The sequence below is a fragment of the Clupea harengus genome, unplaced genomic scaffold, assembly GCF_900700415.2.
Source record: "Clupea harengus unplaced genomic scaffold, Ch_v2.0.2, whole genome shotgun sequence".
Classification (NCBI taxonomy): Eukaryota; Metazoa; Chordata; class Actinopteri; order Clupeiformes; family Clupeidae; genus Clupea; species Clupea harengus.
The window spans coordinates 42,501-62,500 of NW_024879601.1; the positions used below are offsets into that span (position 1 = coordinate 42,501).

The 20,000-nt window shown below is 43.6% G+C and overlaps 1 protein-coding gene and 1 long non-coding RNA gene across 2 annotated transcripts in view; both read left to right on the top strand.

The window, feature by feature from the left end:
• Window positions 1-20,000, top strand: part of LOC105888845 (laminin subunit gamma-3-like) — a 106,795-nt gene that overhangs the window by 40,650 nt on the left and 46,145 nt on the right. The window contains exons 5-10 of the mRNA XM_042704202.1: window positions 701-889; window positions 1,069-1,186; window positions 7,991-8,089; window positions 9,514-9,650; window positions 10,669-10,787; window positions 10,918-10,976. Of these exons, the coding sequence (XP_042560136.1) occupies window positions 701-889; window positions 1,069-1,186; window positions 7,991-8,089; window positions 9,514-9,650; window positions 10,669-10,787; window positions 10,918-10,976 (721 nt within the window). The remainder of the gene's footprint in view (window positions 1-700; window positions 890-1,068; window positions 1,187-7,990; window positions 8,090-9,513; window positions 9,651-10,668; window positions 10,788-10,917; window positions 10,977-20,000) is intronic.
• Window positions 10,752-20,000, top strand: part of LOC122129157 — a 23,251-nt gene continuing 14,002 nt past the window's right edge. Inside the window, exon 1 of the long non-coding RNA XR_006151747.1 lies at window positions 10,752-10,787. This is a non-coding gene — a long non-coding RNA (uncharacterized LOC122129157). The remainder of the gene's footprint in view (window positions 10,788-20,000) is intronic.

Here is a 20,000-nt window from a genome sequence, read left to right on the forward strand (position 1 = left end):
TACTCTCTCACTCACACACAGCACACCACACACACACACACACACACACACACACGCCCACACACACAGCACACCACACACACACCTCCTCAGCGTCTCTCTGCTAGCGCTCCATTCATTTACAAATCACCACTCTCACCTCCCTCTCTGCTCGTCCGCGGCCCTGATTATTTTATTCTTCTGTAATAATCCGCTGAAAGGTGAGGGAATTCCTCCGCCCTCACCTGATATCACAGAGCCATCTCTCTTCTGTGCGCCACCATTAGAGACTAATATTCGTCTGGTTATTGCAAACTTAATAGACAGTTAGAATTGGAATAAAATGGGTAATATCTCCACAATGAGTCTCCTGGGGGGGGGCTGTGTTATAAAGGGGATGTCTGTGTGTTCTGATTGGACATAAAGGCGGGGATAAGCGGGCCCTCATTCAAGCCTGTGTTATTTTTACAGCAGCGCAGCGATGTGAGGGAGGGATTTTCAAATGGGGTTAGGCTGCTTAATGAAAGCATAGATGTCCGAATTACTACATAATCCCATATCATTTCATCTTTGATGTGCTAATATCTATTTCCTCTTCTCTCTCTCCCCCTCCCTCTCCTGTGTGTGTGTGTGTGTGTGCGTGTGCGTGTGCGTGTGCGTGTGTGTGTGCGTGTGCGTGTGCGTGTGCGTGTACGTGTACGTGTGCGTGTGTGTGTGTTAGAGTGTAACTGCAGCGGTCATGCAGACACGTGTGTGTTTGACGCGGAGCAGTACCGCAGCACAGGCAGTGGGGGGCGCTGTGTGGGCTGCAGGGATCACACTGCCGGGCCTCACTGTGGGAGATGTGAACTAAACTTCTACAGACCTTCACCACAACAGCAGTGCAGGAACTGCAGCTGCAATGCCATGGGTGAGACACACACACACACACACACACAGACTAATCTTCACATCCTGTTTAGACTCAACTGATGCACACACAAGTTCATCGACACTTTAATGATATACATTTCTTGTCTCTGTCTGTCTGTGTGTGTGTGTGTGTGTGTGTGTGTGTGTGTGTGTGTGTGTGTGTGTGTGTGTGTGTAGGCTCCGTCAGTCTCCAGTGTGACACAGAGGGTGTGTGTGTGTGTCGGGAGCATGTGACAGGGCTGAAGTGTGATGCATGTGAGCCTGGGTTCCACTCCCTCAGCCCAGCTGGATGCAGGTAAAATTCTCTCACATACACACACACACACCCATACACACACACACACACACCCCCCACACACACACACACACACACACACACGGACACACGGACACGGACACATAGACACACGGACACGGACAAGGACACACGGACACACGGACACACGCACAGACACTCGCACGGACACACGCACAAAAACACACGCACAGACGCATATGAGGGGCCGTGTAGGCCATAATTCAAACTTGCCTCTCATACACACCATTGAAGACATTTTGCCTTTCACAAACACTACTGAAATACACTCACATTCACTACTAAACACCCCTCACGTACACTAGTGAAAATGGAACCTCACACAATGACAACTGAAAACCTCTCATACTCATGAGTGAGAACCTCTCTTATACCACAGTGAACACCTCTCACACATACAACTGAAAATGTAACCTCTCACACATACAACTGAAAATGTAACCTCTCACACATACAACTGAAAATGTAACCTCTCACACGCACAACTGAAAATGTAACCTCTCACACGCACAACTGAAAATGTAACCTCTCACATTCATTACTGAAAATGTAACCTCTCACACGCACAACTGAAAATGTGACCTCTCACACACACAACTGAAAACGTAACCTCTCACATTCATTACTGAAAATGTAACCGTTCATACACACAACTGAAAATGTAACCTCTCACACACAACTAATTATAGGACAATTTACCAAGCAAGAAAAGACAATTGTATGTATGCTTCATACTTTGTGTGCACAAAAGTTTACTGTACAAAATACAGTAGATGCAAACTGTGATAACAATTTAACTGATCATTTTGTCTTATAATCCCCTAAAATAAGCTATATTGCCAACCTTGGCATTTTTATCACTAATCTTAATGTGCATTTGAATGAAATGTCAATGATTTTGTGTGGATACATTATATATTGTTTTACAATTTTATTTCAGCTAATCAACTGTGTTCTATTAGGCAATCAACTGTTATTATATTACTAAAATTATATATATATATATATATATATATATATATATGTATACATATAATAGGCCTGCAAATATTATAAGACATTATTTTATAATATAATAAAACACATTATACTACAGTACCAGTCAAAAGTTGACACAACAAGTGTTTTCTTTACTTTTATTATTTTCTACATTGTAGATTTATACTGAAGACATTTAAACTACAAAAGAACATCTATGGAATTATGTGCTAAACAAAAAAAGTTGTATCTACCATGTACAAAATAATAAAATCAAAGAAAAATCTTCTCAAAAAATGAGAAGGTGTGTCCAAACTTTTGACTGGTACTGTATATAAAAACTTCTGTTTAGTTTGAAAAAAAATACTGCACTCACTACAATTCTGTACATATTTAATTTTCACTGGTCTGTGTGAGAGGTGCAGAGTAGTGATGTGAGTGTATTTCACTTGTGTGTGTGTGAGGATTCTTGCTGAAACGGAAGTCATTTCGATGTAACGGAAGTCATTTCAGTGTAACGGATGTTCATTAAGGCGCGACTAGCTGTCAAATTAAAAGCTATTCATTTCAATGTTGGAGGAGTTGGTAGAAGGGGGGTCCGTGTGCGGCCAACGGATTTTCGTTTTGAAATGAGAAAACCAAATTACCATTTAGAAATAGGAAAACAAAAAGCGGAAAACGACCCATTTTCTGTTTTTTGTTTTGATAATAGAAAACGGAAAACGAAAAAACGACCCGTTATCTGATTTTCTTTGATGTGCTTAAACATGGAAATCGGGAATTAAAATACTGTGTGGAAATCTTTCTCAATTTTGCGTAGATTTTTGTGTGTGATCCGGAAGTTGCTCCCACGAGCTTGACAGTCACATTCAGAATGTCAGCAGAGGGCGCGCTGCTATTTGTATTCGGTTAGTCGTTTATGTGCTACACGAATGTTGCAGAGGTCTTAACTAAAGCTCTCGCTCTCATTATTGTTAGGTTGATGCTAACGCTTAGACTGAAAATCTATTGGAACACATAGTAGCTAGCTAGCCTCGCTGCTAATAAACCCGATTATTGTAATCCCGCCTTCCTTGGTTACTGTTGCTATGTAGACAAACAATCGGTTTGAAAGGCGACAACCCATTAAAATGCATTGGAACGTGATTGATGTTATTATGCTAATACAATTAATATCCTGAGCTAATTAATCATGTTAACCAACAAAGTCAGTCTCGCGTATACGGACCTGCGTCTAGACAGTATTGCCCACACTTTCTGGAGTCAAGGGTCGAAAGAAATATTTTCTAAAAGTAGGCAGCAAAGTCCCTGGTATGCTATGGAGGGGTACATCCACAGCAACACTTTTACCTCGCAATCGATCAACGCAAAATGCTACAGGTTAATGAGGAAGAGGGAGAAGCTAAATCGAGGAGACAATAACATCAGCTAGATAACTGTGTCAGGCAAATGTCACTTTTCCATTTAAATCGATTATGGTTATTACAAGTTTCCTTAGCTAGCTAGTTAGCTTTTGCTAGCATAGCACCTGGATAACCATAACAACAGGAAACACAAAATTAGCGGCAACGTTTAATTTCTCAAACAGCTCACCAATAAAACACAGTCTTCATGGTTCAAAGTGATTACAACCACTTATGTGATGTTAAATGACTTCACATAGCCATTAAACTATCCTAAGAGAAATAATGGGAAACCAACGGAGCAAGAGCTTACTCTGATAACTATCAATGAAATGTGAGCGAATACTGCTATTGCTAACATGTAGTCTCCGCTGTTCGTCGAAAAGCCAAATCTATTTTTGAGGTTCCAAAAATGTTCAAAGCAATGTGAGTTATCTTCTGTTCCATCGTTTGAAGCAAACCGTTGAGCTCCAGCATTGGTCTCCCATTATTAATCACTTGACGTTTCAATTGAAAGTCCTGTTTCCATGCTCTCACACGCCCCCCTCATTGAGGCAGAGGTACTGTTTGCCTCCTCTCTCTGGGCTTTTTCACTGCCGTTTTATGTAAGGTCAGCCATTCCAAATAGGTTCTACACATATGTGAAATACATTCCCTATTCAATGGATAGAGGCATTGCAAAAAAGTCACTGACAAGGCCCCTGCTCAGCACACCACCTCCGCACATTCCTCTCAGAAAAACCCTGTGTCGTTCCAAACTGGGTACATAATGCAGCGGCGATATCACCACAAGACTATAATTAGTTGTGTGTGAGAGGTTACATTTTCAGTTGTGCATGTGAACGGTTACATTTTCAGTAATGAATGTGAGAGGTTACGTTTTCAGTTGTGTGTGTGAGAGGTCACATTTTCAGTTGTGCGTGTGAGAGGTTACATTTTCAGTAATGAATGTGAGAGGTTACATTTTCAGTTGTGCGTGTGAGAGGTTACATTTTCAGTTGTGCGTGTGAGAGGTTACATTTTCAGTTGTGCGTGTGAGAGGTTACATTTTCAGTTGTGCGTGTGAGAGGTTACATTTTCAGTTGTGCGTGTGAGAGGTTACATTTTCAGTTGTGCGTGTGAGAGGTTACATTTTCAGTTGTGCGTGTGAGAGGTTACATTTTCAGTTGTATGTGTGAGAGGTTACATTTTCAGTTGTATGTGTGAGAGGTGTTCACTGTGGTATAAGAGAGGTTCTCACTCATGAGTATGAGAGGTTTTCAGTTGTCATTGTGTGAGGTTCCATTTTCACTAGTGTACGTGAGGGGTGTTTAGTAGTGAATGTGAGTGTATTTCAGTAGTGTTTGTGAAAGGCAAAAGGTCTTCAATGGTGTGTATGAGAGGCAAGTTTGAATTATGGCCTACACGGCCCCTCATAGACGCACACAGGTACACACGCACGCACAGAAGCACAACGCACACACGCACACACGCACACACGCACAGACACACAGACGCACACACGCACATACGCACATACGCACACACGCACGCACACACGCACAGACACACACAAGCACACGCACACACGCACAGACACATACATATGCACACATGCACACACATATGCAGGAAGGAGGAGATGATTTTCTTCATGACTTGTCTTATGATTACTCAGATATTCTCCCTCACTAAGATGACTGTCATCTGTATAAGTGTGTGTGTGTGTGTGTGTGTGTGTGTGTTTGTGTGTGTGTGTGTGTGTGTGTGTGTGTGTGTGTGTGTTTGTGTGTCTGTCTGTCTGTGTATGTGGTAGAGAGAGGTGTTCAGCCTGTCATTAGGGTGACAGATAAACAGTCTGTTTAACCGACACATTATCAGAAAAGGCACTACAGCATCCATCATCTTGTGTGTGTGTGTGTGTGTGTGTGTGTGTGTGTGTGTGTGTGTGTGTGTGTGTGTGTGTGTGTGTAAGTAAGTATTTGTGTGTGTGTGTGTGTGTGTGTGTGTGTGTGTGTGTGTGTGTGTGTGTGTGTGTGTGTGTGTGTGTGTGTGTGTGTGATTTAGAACTCATTGGTGCTCTTCTGACCTGGCTTGCTGGTGAATGCAGTGCTGTAAAGCTCCAGCACCCTCAGCTGCATACTGATCTGCTACTGCAGTCTCTCAGACACACACACACATGCGTACATACACACCAACAACGCATCTCACATGCACACACTAACACACACACATACACACCACCAACAACATAACTCACTCACACATAACAACACAATTCTCTCTCTTTCCCTCTCTCACACACACACACACACACACACACACACACACAGATGTACTATAATACACACTGCACGTACACTGACACACTTACACACACACACACACACGTTGTGTCACTCAGAGACACTCATTTGCATGAAAAACCATTCACCACACATTCACACACTACCCCTCACAGTCTCTCTCAGCTGCAGCAGAGGTATGACCTCATGCTGGGTGTGAGCGTGTGTGTGCATCAGGGCAGATTGCTCACAAACAAACACATGCGTTTCTCTCCTTTCTGTCTCACAAACACACACATTCACACATTTACACTACAGTTAGACTGTGGCTAACACACTGACATACATTTACATAGAGTAGAGTTCAGGTACACACACACACACACGCGCACACACACACACACACACACACACACACACACACACACACACACACACAGAACAGGCACACACAGGCATTGTCTAAGCTGAGGTGTGGATTACTCAGTTCAGTGAAGCTGAACGGCTCAATGAAGAAGAGAGAAGAAGGACTTAGGGTGTGTGTGTGTATGTGTGTACATGTGTGTATGCATATGTGTGTGTGTACATGTGTGTGTGCATGTGTGTGACATCTCTGTTAACATTCTTATACTGATACTTTTTCTCCTTTTCTTAATCACAGTTGTCCACTCTGACGACACATTTTCAAAACAATTAATACACAGGATGAAACAGAATCTGACCAACCCTCTCACTATCGCAAGTACTCTTAGACAGCAAACTAACCTAACCAATATAACAGCTCCCCAACCATAGGTCCTGCACAGCAGGATACAACAACAACGTAGAATTGGCTGGAGACGCCGCCACACACGCTGCATGCTACACCCAGGATCCGCAAACGCCCTTCTTCACAGTATAAACATGCACAGTCTGTAGCCTACCACTGTTATTGCCCAACAATAAATCCTGGATATCAACAGAGCTGCCTTTGTGAGCATTTCACTGGGGTTTTCAAGCAGACCCCTTCCTTCATCAATGTTTCCTTGAATTAGGCCCACGACACCTCCAGAAGATTAAACAGTGGTGTCTGGTGTCCCAGACCCTACCTCCCTCCATGATGGGCTAGAACACATGCCACTACCAGAGACAACAACAGATACACCTCAGAGATATACATCAACAAAATGTCATGTATCTCAGTGTTAGTTCAGGTTCAGGTTCCCTCAAACAAAACAGCAGTAATTGGATTATTTTCTGCCAAGCTGATTTGACTAGAGATAGCAAACCCTGTTGCGTAAGCACTTTTTACACTTTTTGAAATGCCCTGTTGAAATGCTGTAAAACAGAAAACATTTTCATTCCTTTTTTGTTCTTGTGTGCTGGTCATTCTCATCATGAACTGCTGTTGAAATGTACGATCTACACAGTAAGCACAAGACAAAGTCGGAAAATCAGTATGGTGTAGCTTTTTTACTCAAATGTACAAACTTGTATTCAAATAGCAACACAGAGGAGGCTTCCTTTCAGAGACTGTTTGCTGTATGAAGAACTGCTATAACACAGTTAACCCAATAGAGCTTTAGGTCTTTCTGTGAGATCTGTGTCAACTGGTTTGAAAGGTTGTGGTAACATATGTGTAAAACGAATAGAGTGTTCACACATTTGCAAGAGAAGACTTTGGTGTGCTAAGAAGGTAATGATGAAGATAAAGTAGATCCTAATTTTATTAAGCAATAGAGATAAACTAATAGCCATCTGCTCAGACGGAAAGCACCAGGGAACTATTCATGACTGTGATTGACAAGCTTCTTCAGTGTGTGAATGTGAATGTGTGTGTGTGTGGGGGGGGGGGGGGATGCGTGTGTGTATGTTTTAATTTCAATCACATTTTTACTTGTATATACATTTAAGTGTATATTGCTTGAGCATATATTTTTGCCGGGCATTTGGCCTGTAGATTGCGCTTGTGTGTGTTTTGATGTTTGTGTCTGTGTGTGTGTGTGTGTGTGTGTGTGTGTGTGTGTGTGTGTGTGTGTGTGTGTGTGTGTGTGTGTGTGTGTGTGTGTGTGTGTGTGTGTGTGTGTGTGTGTGTGTGTGTGTGTGTGGGTGTGTGTATCTGTTTCTAATCTTACTGACCTTGTCTGTGTGGTCTGCAGGGTGTGTGAGTGCGACACCAGGGGCAGCGTGGGAGTTTGCTCTGCTGAAGATGGCCGCTGCCACTGCAAGAACAACGTAGAAGGACACAACTGTGACAGGTAAGGACCAACATTAACACACCTACGACAGGTAAACACACATGTAGACAAACATAGCACCTGTGATACACCTATGACCTGTGACAAATTGATGACAGAAGTGGTGTTAGTGAGGATGACTCACACACACACACACACACACACACACACACACCACACACACACACACAGACACTTTCTCCACTCCTCAAGATGGAGATTTTTTTTTGCTGTTTTTAACAGCCTTGCAGAAATTGAGTCTATTGACTCTCCTCTCCTTGGAAATCAGATATGCTGCAAAATCATTATTGAATTGATCCCATAACTTCATTAACTTGACACATCTAGGGATATTGCCACACAGCTCATTTGGGATGCAGATGGTGGTGTTTCTCCTAGTCCCCCTAGCCCTCCCAGGGGAAATATGTTTTGGCTTTTACTCTCTGCTTTCATTTAGCTTCTGCTGCTACGCTACGTGTTTACCTCTTCCTGCTAGACACAGACACACACACACACACGGTGACCTGTCACCTCTCAGACCACCGAGATGTGTTCTTTGCTGCAACGCAAGTCCCCGGTGCCAGCCTTTATGCGCTGCTGTCATTGGTGCTGTCGGTGTAGTGCTTGTTGTCGTTGGTGTTGTGATGGCGTGTGAGCCTTGTCTGAGGCCCCGGGGGGGGTGTGTAAGGGTGGTAACGGTGCCTGACGGCCGTGTCAGATATGCTCCATTGAAGCCCAGTGGAATTGCCTATGGCTGTCTATAGGGGTAGAGGTGTCACACTTAAAAGCGACCCATCTCCCCCGCTAGCGCTGCCACTTCCAGAGCTGGTCGCCTAGGGGGGGGGGGGGTCAGCACCTGCCGCGACAGCAGGTGGTGGAGGGAGCTGCTGCAACCTTGTTCTGTCGTACTCGCTGTCACTCACACACACACACACAAACACAAACAAAACCTACACATTCAAACCTACACTCACAGACGCACAGACATAAAAATACACACTTGCACCAACACAGACAAACACACAAGGTCCTGAGAAGTTGTAGATACAGTACACACACACACATAAAGTAAAAGCATTCTTGGTCATCCTTATAACCACATTCATTCAAATAAATGTGTGCAGGCCCACGCTGACTGCATTCCAACAGATGCCCAAGCATACTCAAAAATGAATGCATTATACAGAAACACATGTGCATAGTACTTACAATGGAAAACACAAGCTGGAAAAACTGTATTCATGCAAATATATACACTCACACACACACATACACACACCAACACAAACACACTCTTAGAAAATTCCTTTGACAAAATACAGAATTGGTGCAAAGCCGGCAAAGTAGGCACACGCACACACAAATACTCAATTGGTGTTGTGTCACAGTCAATCATTATGTGTGTATAAATATGTGTGTGTGCGTGTGTTTGTGTGTGTGTTCAGATGCAGGCCTGGTACATTTAACATACAGGAAGAGGACACTGAAGGTTGCCAACCCTGTTTCTGCTTTGGCCACTCCCTCGTCTGTTCTTCCTCCAATCAGCACACTCCAATCAACATCACCTCGGACTTCCTTGACGGTAATAAATGACCAAGCGGTAGCCACATGACTGTCAATGACATATCGTTTCTCCCCTTCCGCAATAGGCAATCAGGGGACTCTTTTGATTCACAGCTTGATCACCCAATCATTAAGCTACGATTTAAATAAATGGTTCTTTATCTAGTCAAAGCTGACCAGTCGATCATTGCACTCGGATTAGAATAAATGACTGCAGGATTTAATTTAAGTTATAAGGTAATAATGAAGATAATGATAATGTTGGCAATGAGGACAATGGATAGTGGGGATACATTTTTTTTAACACATTTAAAGTGTCAACTGTCAAGTTTAAAGTGTCAGATAATGAGGTAATGAAAGTTAACTCTGAGACAGATTTGGTCCCAGTGTTGTAGACATGGTGGATCTGTGCCTGATCCAGGTCATATCAGGGCAGTATCAGGGTCATATCAGGGTCATATCAGGTGATATCAGGTTATATCAGGTCGTATCAGGTCATATCAGGTCATATCAGGGCAGTATCAGTTCATATCAGGTCATATCAGGGTCATATCAGGGCCATATCAGGGCCATATTATATACCTTCCCCACTCCAGGACCGAACTAAGGCCATTTGGGCCATGGCCCTGGACCTGCCTCAAGAGATGGAAACAAAAAATTGGAGGCAATATTGAGTGATAGCGGGTGACATTAGTCAAATCAAAGACCAACCAGAAGCAGCCTTGTCTGCTTGGCACTGAATTCTTCAGAGATATTTTCTAAAGAGATATTTTTATTCAAGCTTTAAAGGCCAGGTCACAGACCCTCAATGACACGCTGTGCCAGAGCGCTTTCAAGGTTCTTTTTTAAGTGTTAGTTTGATCGATGATTACTCTTTAGAGGCCAGTTTGATCACTGATGACTCTTTAGAGGCCAGGGAGGTTTTAGAAACATCAAGATGGTCTTATACTGCGTTCTCAGTGTGTGTGTGTGTGTGTGTATGTGTGTGCGTGTGTGCATTTGTGTGTGTGTGTGTTGTGATGGTTGCTCTGTTATAGACGCTGATGGGTGGACGGGGCGTTTTCTCAAGAGATCAGGACTCTGCTCTGCTGTGGAAGGAGGGGAGGTGTACCTGCTCCCCACAGTGACCATGACCTGGGCTACTACACCGCACCAGGTGAGGGGACACGCCCAAACACACCTTGTGCTACTACACCCATGCCCAAACACACCTGTGCTACTACACCCAGACCCAAACACACCTGTGCTACTACACCCATGCCACCAACACACCTGTGCTACTACAGCAAACCAGGTTAGAAGGACACGCCAAACACCTGTGCTACTACACCGCACCAGGTGAGAGGTACACGCCCAGATCCCGACTCCTCCTCACCAAGTGTCGAAGTGTCCTTAGAGCAGGACAACTGAACCCCTAACCGCTCCCTGATGTGCAGGTTGTGACCTTAGATAGTAGCCTCCGCTATCAGTGTGTGAATGGGTAGATGTCTGAGGCCATTAGTCTGTAGAAGCTCTTTGAAGGGCTATATAAATGCAGTCTATTTATCATACTCTTACAGTAGTTTCTCAGCTTCAAATGGCTACTGTCTAAAGATTTGCTAAACACTAAATCAGTCTTTACACTGGCCCTTAGAAACTCTTTGAAAGTCTGAGAGAGCACCTTAACGTCTCTTCTTTAAAGCCCGCTATGGCAAAAAGTTTCCATACAGCAATTTTTAGTGTTCCTGTAAAGGTCAAGATGAAAGAGCCCTTTTTCTAAACTATACTACTCAAAACATGGGCGAGCTTAAAGACGCCAAACCATACCCATTTTAAATTTGGAGAGCACGCTTCTTTCTAATATTGCACAACACATAAACAAGGACACAGCTGCTAGAGATTACTTCAGAAAGTTAGCGTAGAGTTGAAGCACAGTTTGTACTCTGTACTGTTTGACTGAAATGATCCCCTCCACAGCACTGAGGTATTTCAGTGAGAAAAAGTGCTTTCTCAAGTATACTTCTTTCAGAACAAATGAACACAACGCATAAACCACTGCAATAATGGCAGTGGTCAACCCTGAAGTCACCCTAAGACCGCAGGGGGATAGTCTGGAATGTCTGAAAAGTCTCACCTCACAGGCATCCTCCGCCGGGCGTCATCACACGCAATGAATCAATGTTAGACCATGGGACAGGGGGTCTTGATTTTCTCCGACAGTCAGGACACAACAACAAGCCTCTAATATGCAGTCTGAACAGTTGAGGGGAATAACTAAGAGAGAGAGACAGAGAGAGAGACAGAGACTCGGAGACATAGAGAAAGAGAGAAAGAGAGCGCATGTGCTGTGTCTGCAATCTGTAAGCAATTTTGCAGTTTGGCATCTCTTATAACCGTCCTAGCTGTCAAATAAATCATTTGATGTCATTTTTAATGAGAACCAAAAGCAGATGAGAGAGAGAGAGAGAGAAAAAAAGAGAGAGAGGGTGAGATTGACAGAGAAGTAGACAGAGAGAAAGAGAGAGCATGTGCTGTGTGTGCAAACTGTAAGACTTAAGGAGTAGCCATCTGTCTGAAACAGACCATCTATTTTAGTTATTTTAATAAAAATCAATTCCAAAGCAACCTTCGGCCATAGATAGACAGTTACCAGTCTGGAGATAAAAGTACAGTTCAGTATTACTTTAAGACAGAGTATGAAAGCACTGCCTAATGAGTGCATTACATATATACTTACATGTGTAATTAGAAAGCTAATAAAGTCTACAGAATAAAAAGTGTGCCCCAGCATTCTTAACTCTTCTCAACAACAACTAAGCACCTAATTATGACTGAAGTCCCAGTAGTGAGTGTGTGTGTGTGTGTGTGTGTGTGTGTGTGTGTGTGTGTGTGTGTGTGTGTGTGTGTGTGTGTGTGTGTGTGTGTGTGTGTGGCCTGGGCCTCTCCCCTGTCGAGACTGAAAGTGTCTCCTCCAATTACTGAAGAACTCCAGGGGCATGGAGCAACTGCCTGACCCAACAATCCTCAAAGACAGCCCAGAATAATCACATGTGTGTGTGTGTGTGTGTGTGTGAGAGAGAGAGAGAGTGTGTGTCTGTGTGTGTTGTGTCATTGATCTGAAAGCAGAGAAAAAGTCGTACAATCCCCTAGCAGGAAGGACAAGAAATGTGTATGTTTTTGTGGGCTTGTGTATGTTTGCGTGTGTATGTTCATGGTGTGTGTGTCTGTGTGTATGTGTGAGATCAGACTAAGTTTCACAACATTCCAACACAGGGCTTGAGAAAGTGCTTCCTCCACAGACAGGTGCTTTAAAGTTCTTTATCCACAAACACACATTTTTTCTTTCTCCCTTTCTCCACCTCTCTCTCTTCCTCTCTCCCCCTCCTCTGTTCTCTTTTTTCTTTTTCTGCTCTTTCTCCCTCCTCTCACTCTCACTCCCTTTCTCTCTCAATCTCTCTTTCTCCCCCGTCTCTCTCACTTTCTTTCCTTCGTTCTCCCTTCTCTATCACTCTCATTCATTTTCTTCCTCCCCTCTTGCTCTCCCTTCTCTCTAACTCTCATTCTTTCTCTTTCTCCCGTCTCTCTCTCTCTTTCTTTCTTTCCTCCTCTTTCTCTCTTTCCCCTACCCTCTCTTATGATCTCTTATTATGTGTTTACGTGTTTACTGCTGGGTGTATGTTGTTTGTTAGCAGTACAAAGTGGACACATTGCGGAAGAGGGATTTATTTGTGTGTGGGGATGTGCTTTGGATTTGTGTGAATGTACGTATACGTATACGTATGTGTGTGTGTGTGTGTGTGTGTGTGTGTGTGTGTGTGTGTATTCCACTGCATCCCCTTATCACCAATCCACAGCTCTTGTTGTTGTCTTTACTGAGTAGTTAAAGCAGGAGATCTATTACTGCGCCTTCCTGTTTTAATGATCTCATTTTCTCTCTTTCCTCTCTCTCTCCTCTTTCCCTCTCTCTTCTCCTCTCTCCTTTGTCCTCTCCCTTCAGTCACCCCCTTCTGCTTTACTTCCAGTCATTAGTGTGTGTGTGTGTGTTGTGTGTGTGTGTGTTTGTGTGTGTGTGTGTGTGTGTGTCCAGTGACTTTAAAAGATTAGCGAGGACTAATGCCCACTGTAGAAAGAGTTCTATTTTTGTTGGTCTTGCTTTTGACTCTCGCTCTCTCTCTCCCTCTCTTTCCCCCTCTCTCCTCCCTCTCCCTCTCTTCCTCCTCTCTCTCTTCTCCTCTCTTTCCCCCTCTCTTTACCCTATCTCTCTCTCTCTCTGTCCTTATCCTCTCATAGTGTTTTGGCAGGAGATCATTCAGAGTCAAACCACAGCAGTGGTGTAAAGGGAAACAAATCAATTTTCTGTGATTATTACTAATCAATTTGTCACCTGTTTTAGTTGGGTGTCTTTGAAAGTAGCCATCTTAGAGGACTATTGTGTATGTGTGTGTGTATGTGTATTTGCTAGGACATTTACTCACACACACAGACAGACACAAACACACACACACACACACACACACACACACACACACACACAGACACACACACATACACACATCACACACAAAAAGAAACACACAGACACAAATAGCAATAAACAGCACATTAGCTTAGCTCTGCACCAGATAATCAAATTAGTGTGTACATCTTAGCAACAGTCGTTCCATAACTAACAGTAGACTTCTGCACCATCCTTTCTTTCTCTCCTTTTTCCTCTTTCTCTCTCTCTCACACTTTCTTTTCTTTCCTTTTCTCTCTCTCTCTTTGCTCTTTCTCTTTCTCTCTCTTTCGGTCTTCATCCAGTTTGGATACGTGTGGTGTGTGTGTGTGCGTGTGTGTGTGTGTGTGTGATTCCTGGACAGCTCTCTTTGCGAGGCCCAGGTTGGCAATCTTGATGCAGACTGGGCTAATACATTCATGTAGAGAGCCACACAGCTGACACTGAAGCAGCCCTGCCAAAACCTGTGTGTGTGTGTGTGTGTGTGTGTGTGTGTGTGTGTGTGTGTGTGTGTGTGTGTGTGTGTGTGTGTGTGTGTGTGTGTATGTGTGTGTGTGTGTGTGTGTGTGTGTGTTTCAGCATGTCCTTCTGGTCTCTCTTGGAGGCCCAAATGCCCCATGGGGACATTAGAGTGGAGAGTGTTTAACTCTGTGCCTTTCCCACACTCTCTCTTTGTCAACCACACAGATGAACACATACAGACACACAATGACACACATACACACACAGACACACACATACACCCAGTGGTCATCAGGTGCAACCCCCAGTACTGCCTGGCACAACATCCGTCACATAGATCAAGGCACAGAGGGGGAAGAGAGAGAAGGACAATGAGAAAGAGTGGAGAGAAAGTGGAGAGAAAGCAAGACAGTAGAGGGAGAGGGGCAGAGAGAGAGAGAGAGACAGAGGGGCAGAGAGAGAGAGAGAGGGGGGGGCACAGAAAGAGAGCCAGCGAGAGAGAGAGGGACACAGAGTGAGTGAGAGGGGGGGGACTGTAAGAGCAGGAGGATTAGAGCTGCACTAAATCAGAGAAGGAGGATAGCTGGAGATGGAGAGATGGACAGGGTGTCAGTGGAGAGCTGCTGAGTGACTCTCCACATAAACGAAGCACTTGTGGAGTGCCAGTCTGGCAGCTCTTCACAGCAACAGATCGGCCACAGTGTTGCCCGCCACTCCAAACACAGTGTTTCCATGGACACCACTGCTATATGACAGCCAATCACCAGACCACAGAGACTCACAGCAATCACATCGATCAAGGATGCTCAAAATCAGAACAGCCACACACACCTTCTGACATTCTTACATACACACACTCAAACACATAGTCCCAGACGCATACACACATGATTCTGTCGGGTCTGAATTATTAAAATTCCTTGAATATTTAAACACAGATATTTTAATTATTAATACACGTTCGCTCCACAACAATGCTGGGAAATTGAAAGGGATTATAGGGACATCTGGCAATTTAATTAGAAAAAAACTATTTAAATTAGAAAATCCTTTTCACATGGACACACATACACACACAGCTGTACGCACAAATACACATACATTCATTCATAGACACATACATACCGTACCTACATGCGTATATACGTACATACGTACGTACATACATACATATTGTACATACACACGCACGCACGCACACACGCACGCACGCACACACACACACACACACACACACACATACATACAGAAGCATTAAAGAAACAAGTATAACAAGGTTATGTACTTGGCTCACACACACATTCATGCAGCTGTAACCCACCTTAAAATTAGTTACCAAAGGCAAGTAAACTGTTGTTTATTTTGAAGCATTTTGAGTTAAAAAAACGTTAATTTTCCAAGACTACATCATTATTAACTCTTCTGAGGCAGCTTGTTTTACTTTGTTTTAACTGATTACTCGAGAACTCTGGTGAGTAATATGATATGGACCCGTACTTTAAGGCAGTCAAACAGTCAGCCAAATTTTCACGAGCCAGGAAGCGAGTGCCTGATTTTTTCCAATATGTCAGGTTAAAATTCACGCCTGAAACTGTAATAAACAAGAAACAAAAAAGACTTTGAAGGTCTCTTAACTAACATAGCAAAGTTACTGTATTATTACAGCACAGCTGGCTAATAAGTGCTAACGTTAGCCATCAACAGAATGACAAATGAATGGTCATCAAAAAATGGTATGCTGACATGGTCATATATTAGTACGTAACGTAAATTACTGATCATTTCAATTTTGCAGATCAACAAACTAACACAGTTCATAGAAAGTAAATCTAGGTCACTTATACATATTAACTATGGTGTGAGACAACTATAAATCTTACAGCCATCTCTTTCGAGGGCGTGAAAAACAGCGTAACACAAGAGAGAGGCTTTAACCATGTGCTCAGCTTCACTGCTGTGAGGTTCCCTATCCCACGATACAAAGCATATTTTAATCATATCAAAGTAATAGTCCATCATCATTTCAACAGAAACTAATATAATGCTGTGCACATGTCTTTATACCAATAATATATTTTAACATGAATTATGTTGAATTACTGCAAGAAATGTTTATCAATATAAAGTATATATATTGATATCGTATATCAACCGTTTTTGCTGACCAAAGTACATCAGAGGCAGAACAGTCCAACTGGATCCCGAGGAATTTGGATCCCGAGCGACCCTTGGATTTTGAAGATCAAAGCGTATTCTATTAACCAGAATACAGATAAACAGGAATCTCATTCTCTCGTGTGAACACTGGTCAAACAAACACTCATTAACTACCTGTTCATTTTCTGTTTTATTTGTTACTTTGAAAAGAGCTCTATTTTTTGTTTTGATCAAAAAAACGTTTTTTTGTGAAACCCTCAAATTCATAAATCAAAATAGCTGTTCATACATTTATACTGGGTATCTTGTCCATTTCATTCTCCCCCTTAACCGAACCTAGTTTGTGTTAGCTACGCACTCCTTTAATTTAGGCCTAAATTGACTAAAGGTGCTTCACAGCCATTCACACCCAGCAAGCCACTCTCTAATCCAATCTCTGCTGTAATGTCCTGTCAATCAGAGGAAACAAATTCTCTCACAGAGAAGGTGATTGTCTTAAGGGTCTTATGTCTGTGTGTGTGTGTGTGTGTGTGTGTGTGTGTGTGTGTGTGCGTGTGTGCGTGTCTGTACATGTGTGTGCGTGTCTGTATATGTGTGTGTGTGTATGTGTGGAGTCAGTGTACCAGTGCCCACCTTGCTGGGGAATTGGCTGGTTTTTGAGTGAGGCCAAGGTAATTTAATCCAAGCTGAGTTGATTTAATTGCTTCGGAAGAAGTTTTTGAGCAGATTGATTGTTGTCCTGGCAACGAACTCGCCAAAATGTCTTGAGGTGTCACTGTGGCGATAGGTAATTTGTGAGGCCGGGGAAAGGGTCACATGAGGACATTTGATCACAGGTAGATGCACACTGAAATGGAAAGCCCTGGAAGAAAAGAGGTTCTTGCAGACTATCACACACACACACACACACACACACAGACATACCCACAAACCGCAATGTACACACAGGTGGACACACATTCACAGAAGCAGGCACACACTTGCACAAACAGACATGCATACACACCCACAGACAGACCTATCTATTACACATACATACGCTAGCTATCACACGCTCACATACACACACACCTGCTCACACACACACGCGTATACACATACAGACGCGCACACACATGCTGTTCTGTTATTTCATTCACACCACGGGCCATTGTGTGATTCCCCTCTCTCTCTATCTCCCTCTCTCTCTTTTTCTCTTTATCTCTCTCTCTCTCTCTCTCTCTCTCTTTCAATTTGTTTGCATGTTTTATTTTCCCCATTGGCTTGTCTCTATGAGCTTCCGAATACTTTTGGAACGGTAAACATGGAGTAATTGCTGCCAAGCAAACAAGCAGACAAACTAGAAGATTAGCAGACAAACAGATCTTCCCTTTGCTATCTCTCTCTCTCTCTCTGTCTCTCCATCTCTGTCCCTCTCTCTCTGTCTCTCTCTCTCTCTCTGTCTCTCCTCACCCTTTCCCTATATTACTTGTCTTTGCCTACCTCTGTTTTTTTCTCTATGGGAGGTAGTAAATCCGTGTTGATGATGCAGTTGCCGCGGGCCATGATAGATGGCAGCTCATCGCCATGACAGGTTCCTGTGACTCATCACAGCCCATCACCTTGACAACAGCTCACATGTACATTGTGCCTTGAGGGACGATTAGTCATCACTTTCCACAGAGGCAGAACCCCAGAGGGGGCAGGATTGGGATGGTATGGACAACATGGAGAGAAAATGACTCTTTGTGGCAAATACCTGTAAGGCTTGTAAGGCCTGAAAAGGGTGGTGAGTGTGTGTGATTATATCTGTGTGTGTGTGTGTATCAGGAGGACCACTTCTATATCCTGTGGAGTTCCATGCAGTGAGTCAGTTAGACCTCCTGAGGCCAGTCTGGGAGGCATGCGGAGGAACTTAAACAGGGGCATGTGGGACGTGTGTTTGCACACGTGTGTGTGTGTGTGTGTGTGTGTGTGTGTGTGTGTGTACACACGTGTGTGTGTGTGGGTGTGCTCGTGTGTGTACATGTGTGAACAGCACTCAATAGGAATAGATTTGTGGGGCTTTGTGGGGTTCTGTGACTCAGACTTAGAAACTTTGGAGTGACGAAACACGCTTTAGGAGACTAGGAGAGGTGTGTGTGTGCGCACGTGTTTGTGCATGCTGATAGAATCTAAATGAGCACGCCAAAGTTGAAGAACGGACCGGATGATGTAGTCAGGATGTTTATGTCAGCGTGGAGACCCCCTCTAAGCTGGTGCTCACAGAATGGCCTAACAGATTGTAGAATATGTTGGCATTTATACCATTCAGTCCGGTAGAATACAAAAGGGGAGGGGAGACCACACCCCATAGGTGACGGCAGGAAGGGGAGACAGTGGGGTAAGAGGGGTTCACCTATGGGGGGGGGGGGGGGTGATAACAGAGGGTGATAGCAGGAAAGAGGCTATCTGGGGGGGAAGGGGTTCACATGCTAATTGTTCAGGTCTCAGTGAGTACACATCCAAGGGAAGGAGTTACAGATACAAAATAATGCTACATTTAGTTCATGTCATGTCAACAGAAAAGCAATATCTTCCGTTCTATCAGTCCCCCATATGAGCATTTCTAGGTTCACACAAGAACCACCATGCATCAACCAAGGAAACAGGAAAACATCAATATGCGATTCCATCAATGCATTCTGGTGTGTGCACATCTGTGTGAGCATGCACTCATGTGTGTGTAATGCCTGGCTCAGACTGATGCGTTGATCCGTCAACGTTGACAGATCCCCATTGACTTTGAATGGGAAGACGTCATCCGTTACCAAACTGAATTGTGGTTCCGTTGTGTTCAGTTGCGCTGAAAGTTGAAAAATGTTCAACTTTTCGAGAGGCAACGCATGTATCAGCCAATCAAATTGCGACGCTGGAGAGAAAAAAGATGGCGGACCAAACTCGTGGATGGACGTATTTGTACATAAAAGTTGTTTGTTTGAGTTTTTTTTGCTTAGATTTTTAACCCTAACCCTACATGTAAAAACCGCGTTATTGTAACTGAAAAATACGTCTGAGGGGATTTGGAGGGGTCTGAGCCAGCTATCTAATGTTAGCATGCTACTACCCACAAGGTAAACAGCTCGCTAGTGGCCTGATTGGTTGTCGACCTGTCAATCTCACTATAAATGTCTCCTACGCCCTCCCTCATCCATCAGGAATCCGTCAAGCAACGCATCCGTCTGAGCCAGGCATGAGAGAGAGATAGAGAGCGAGTGATAGCATGTGTGTGTGTATGCACTGCTGTGTGTGTGTATG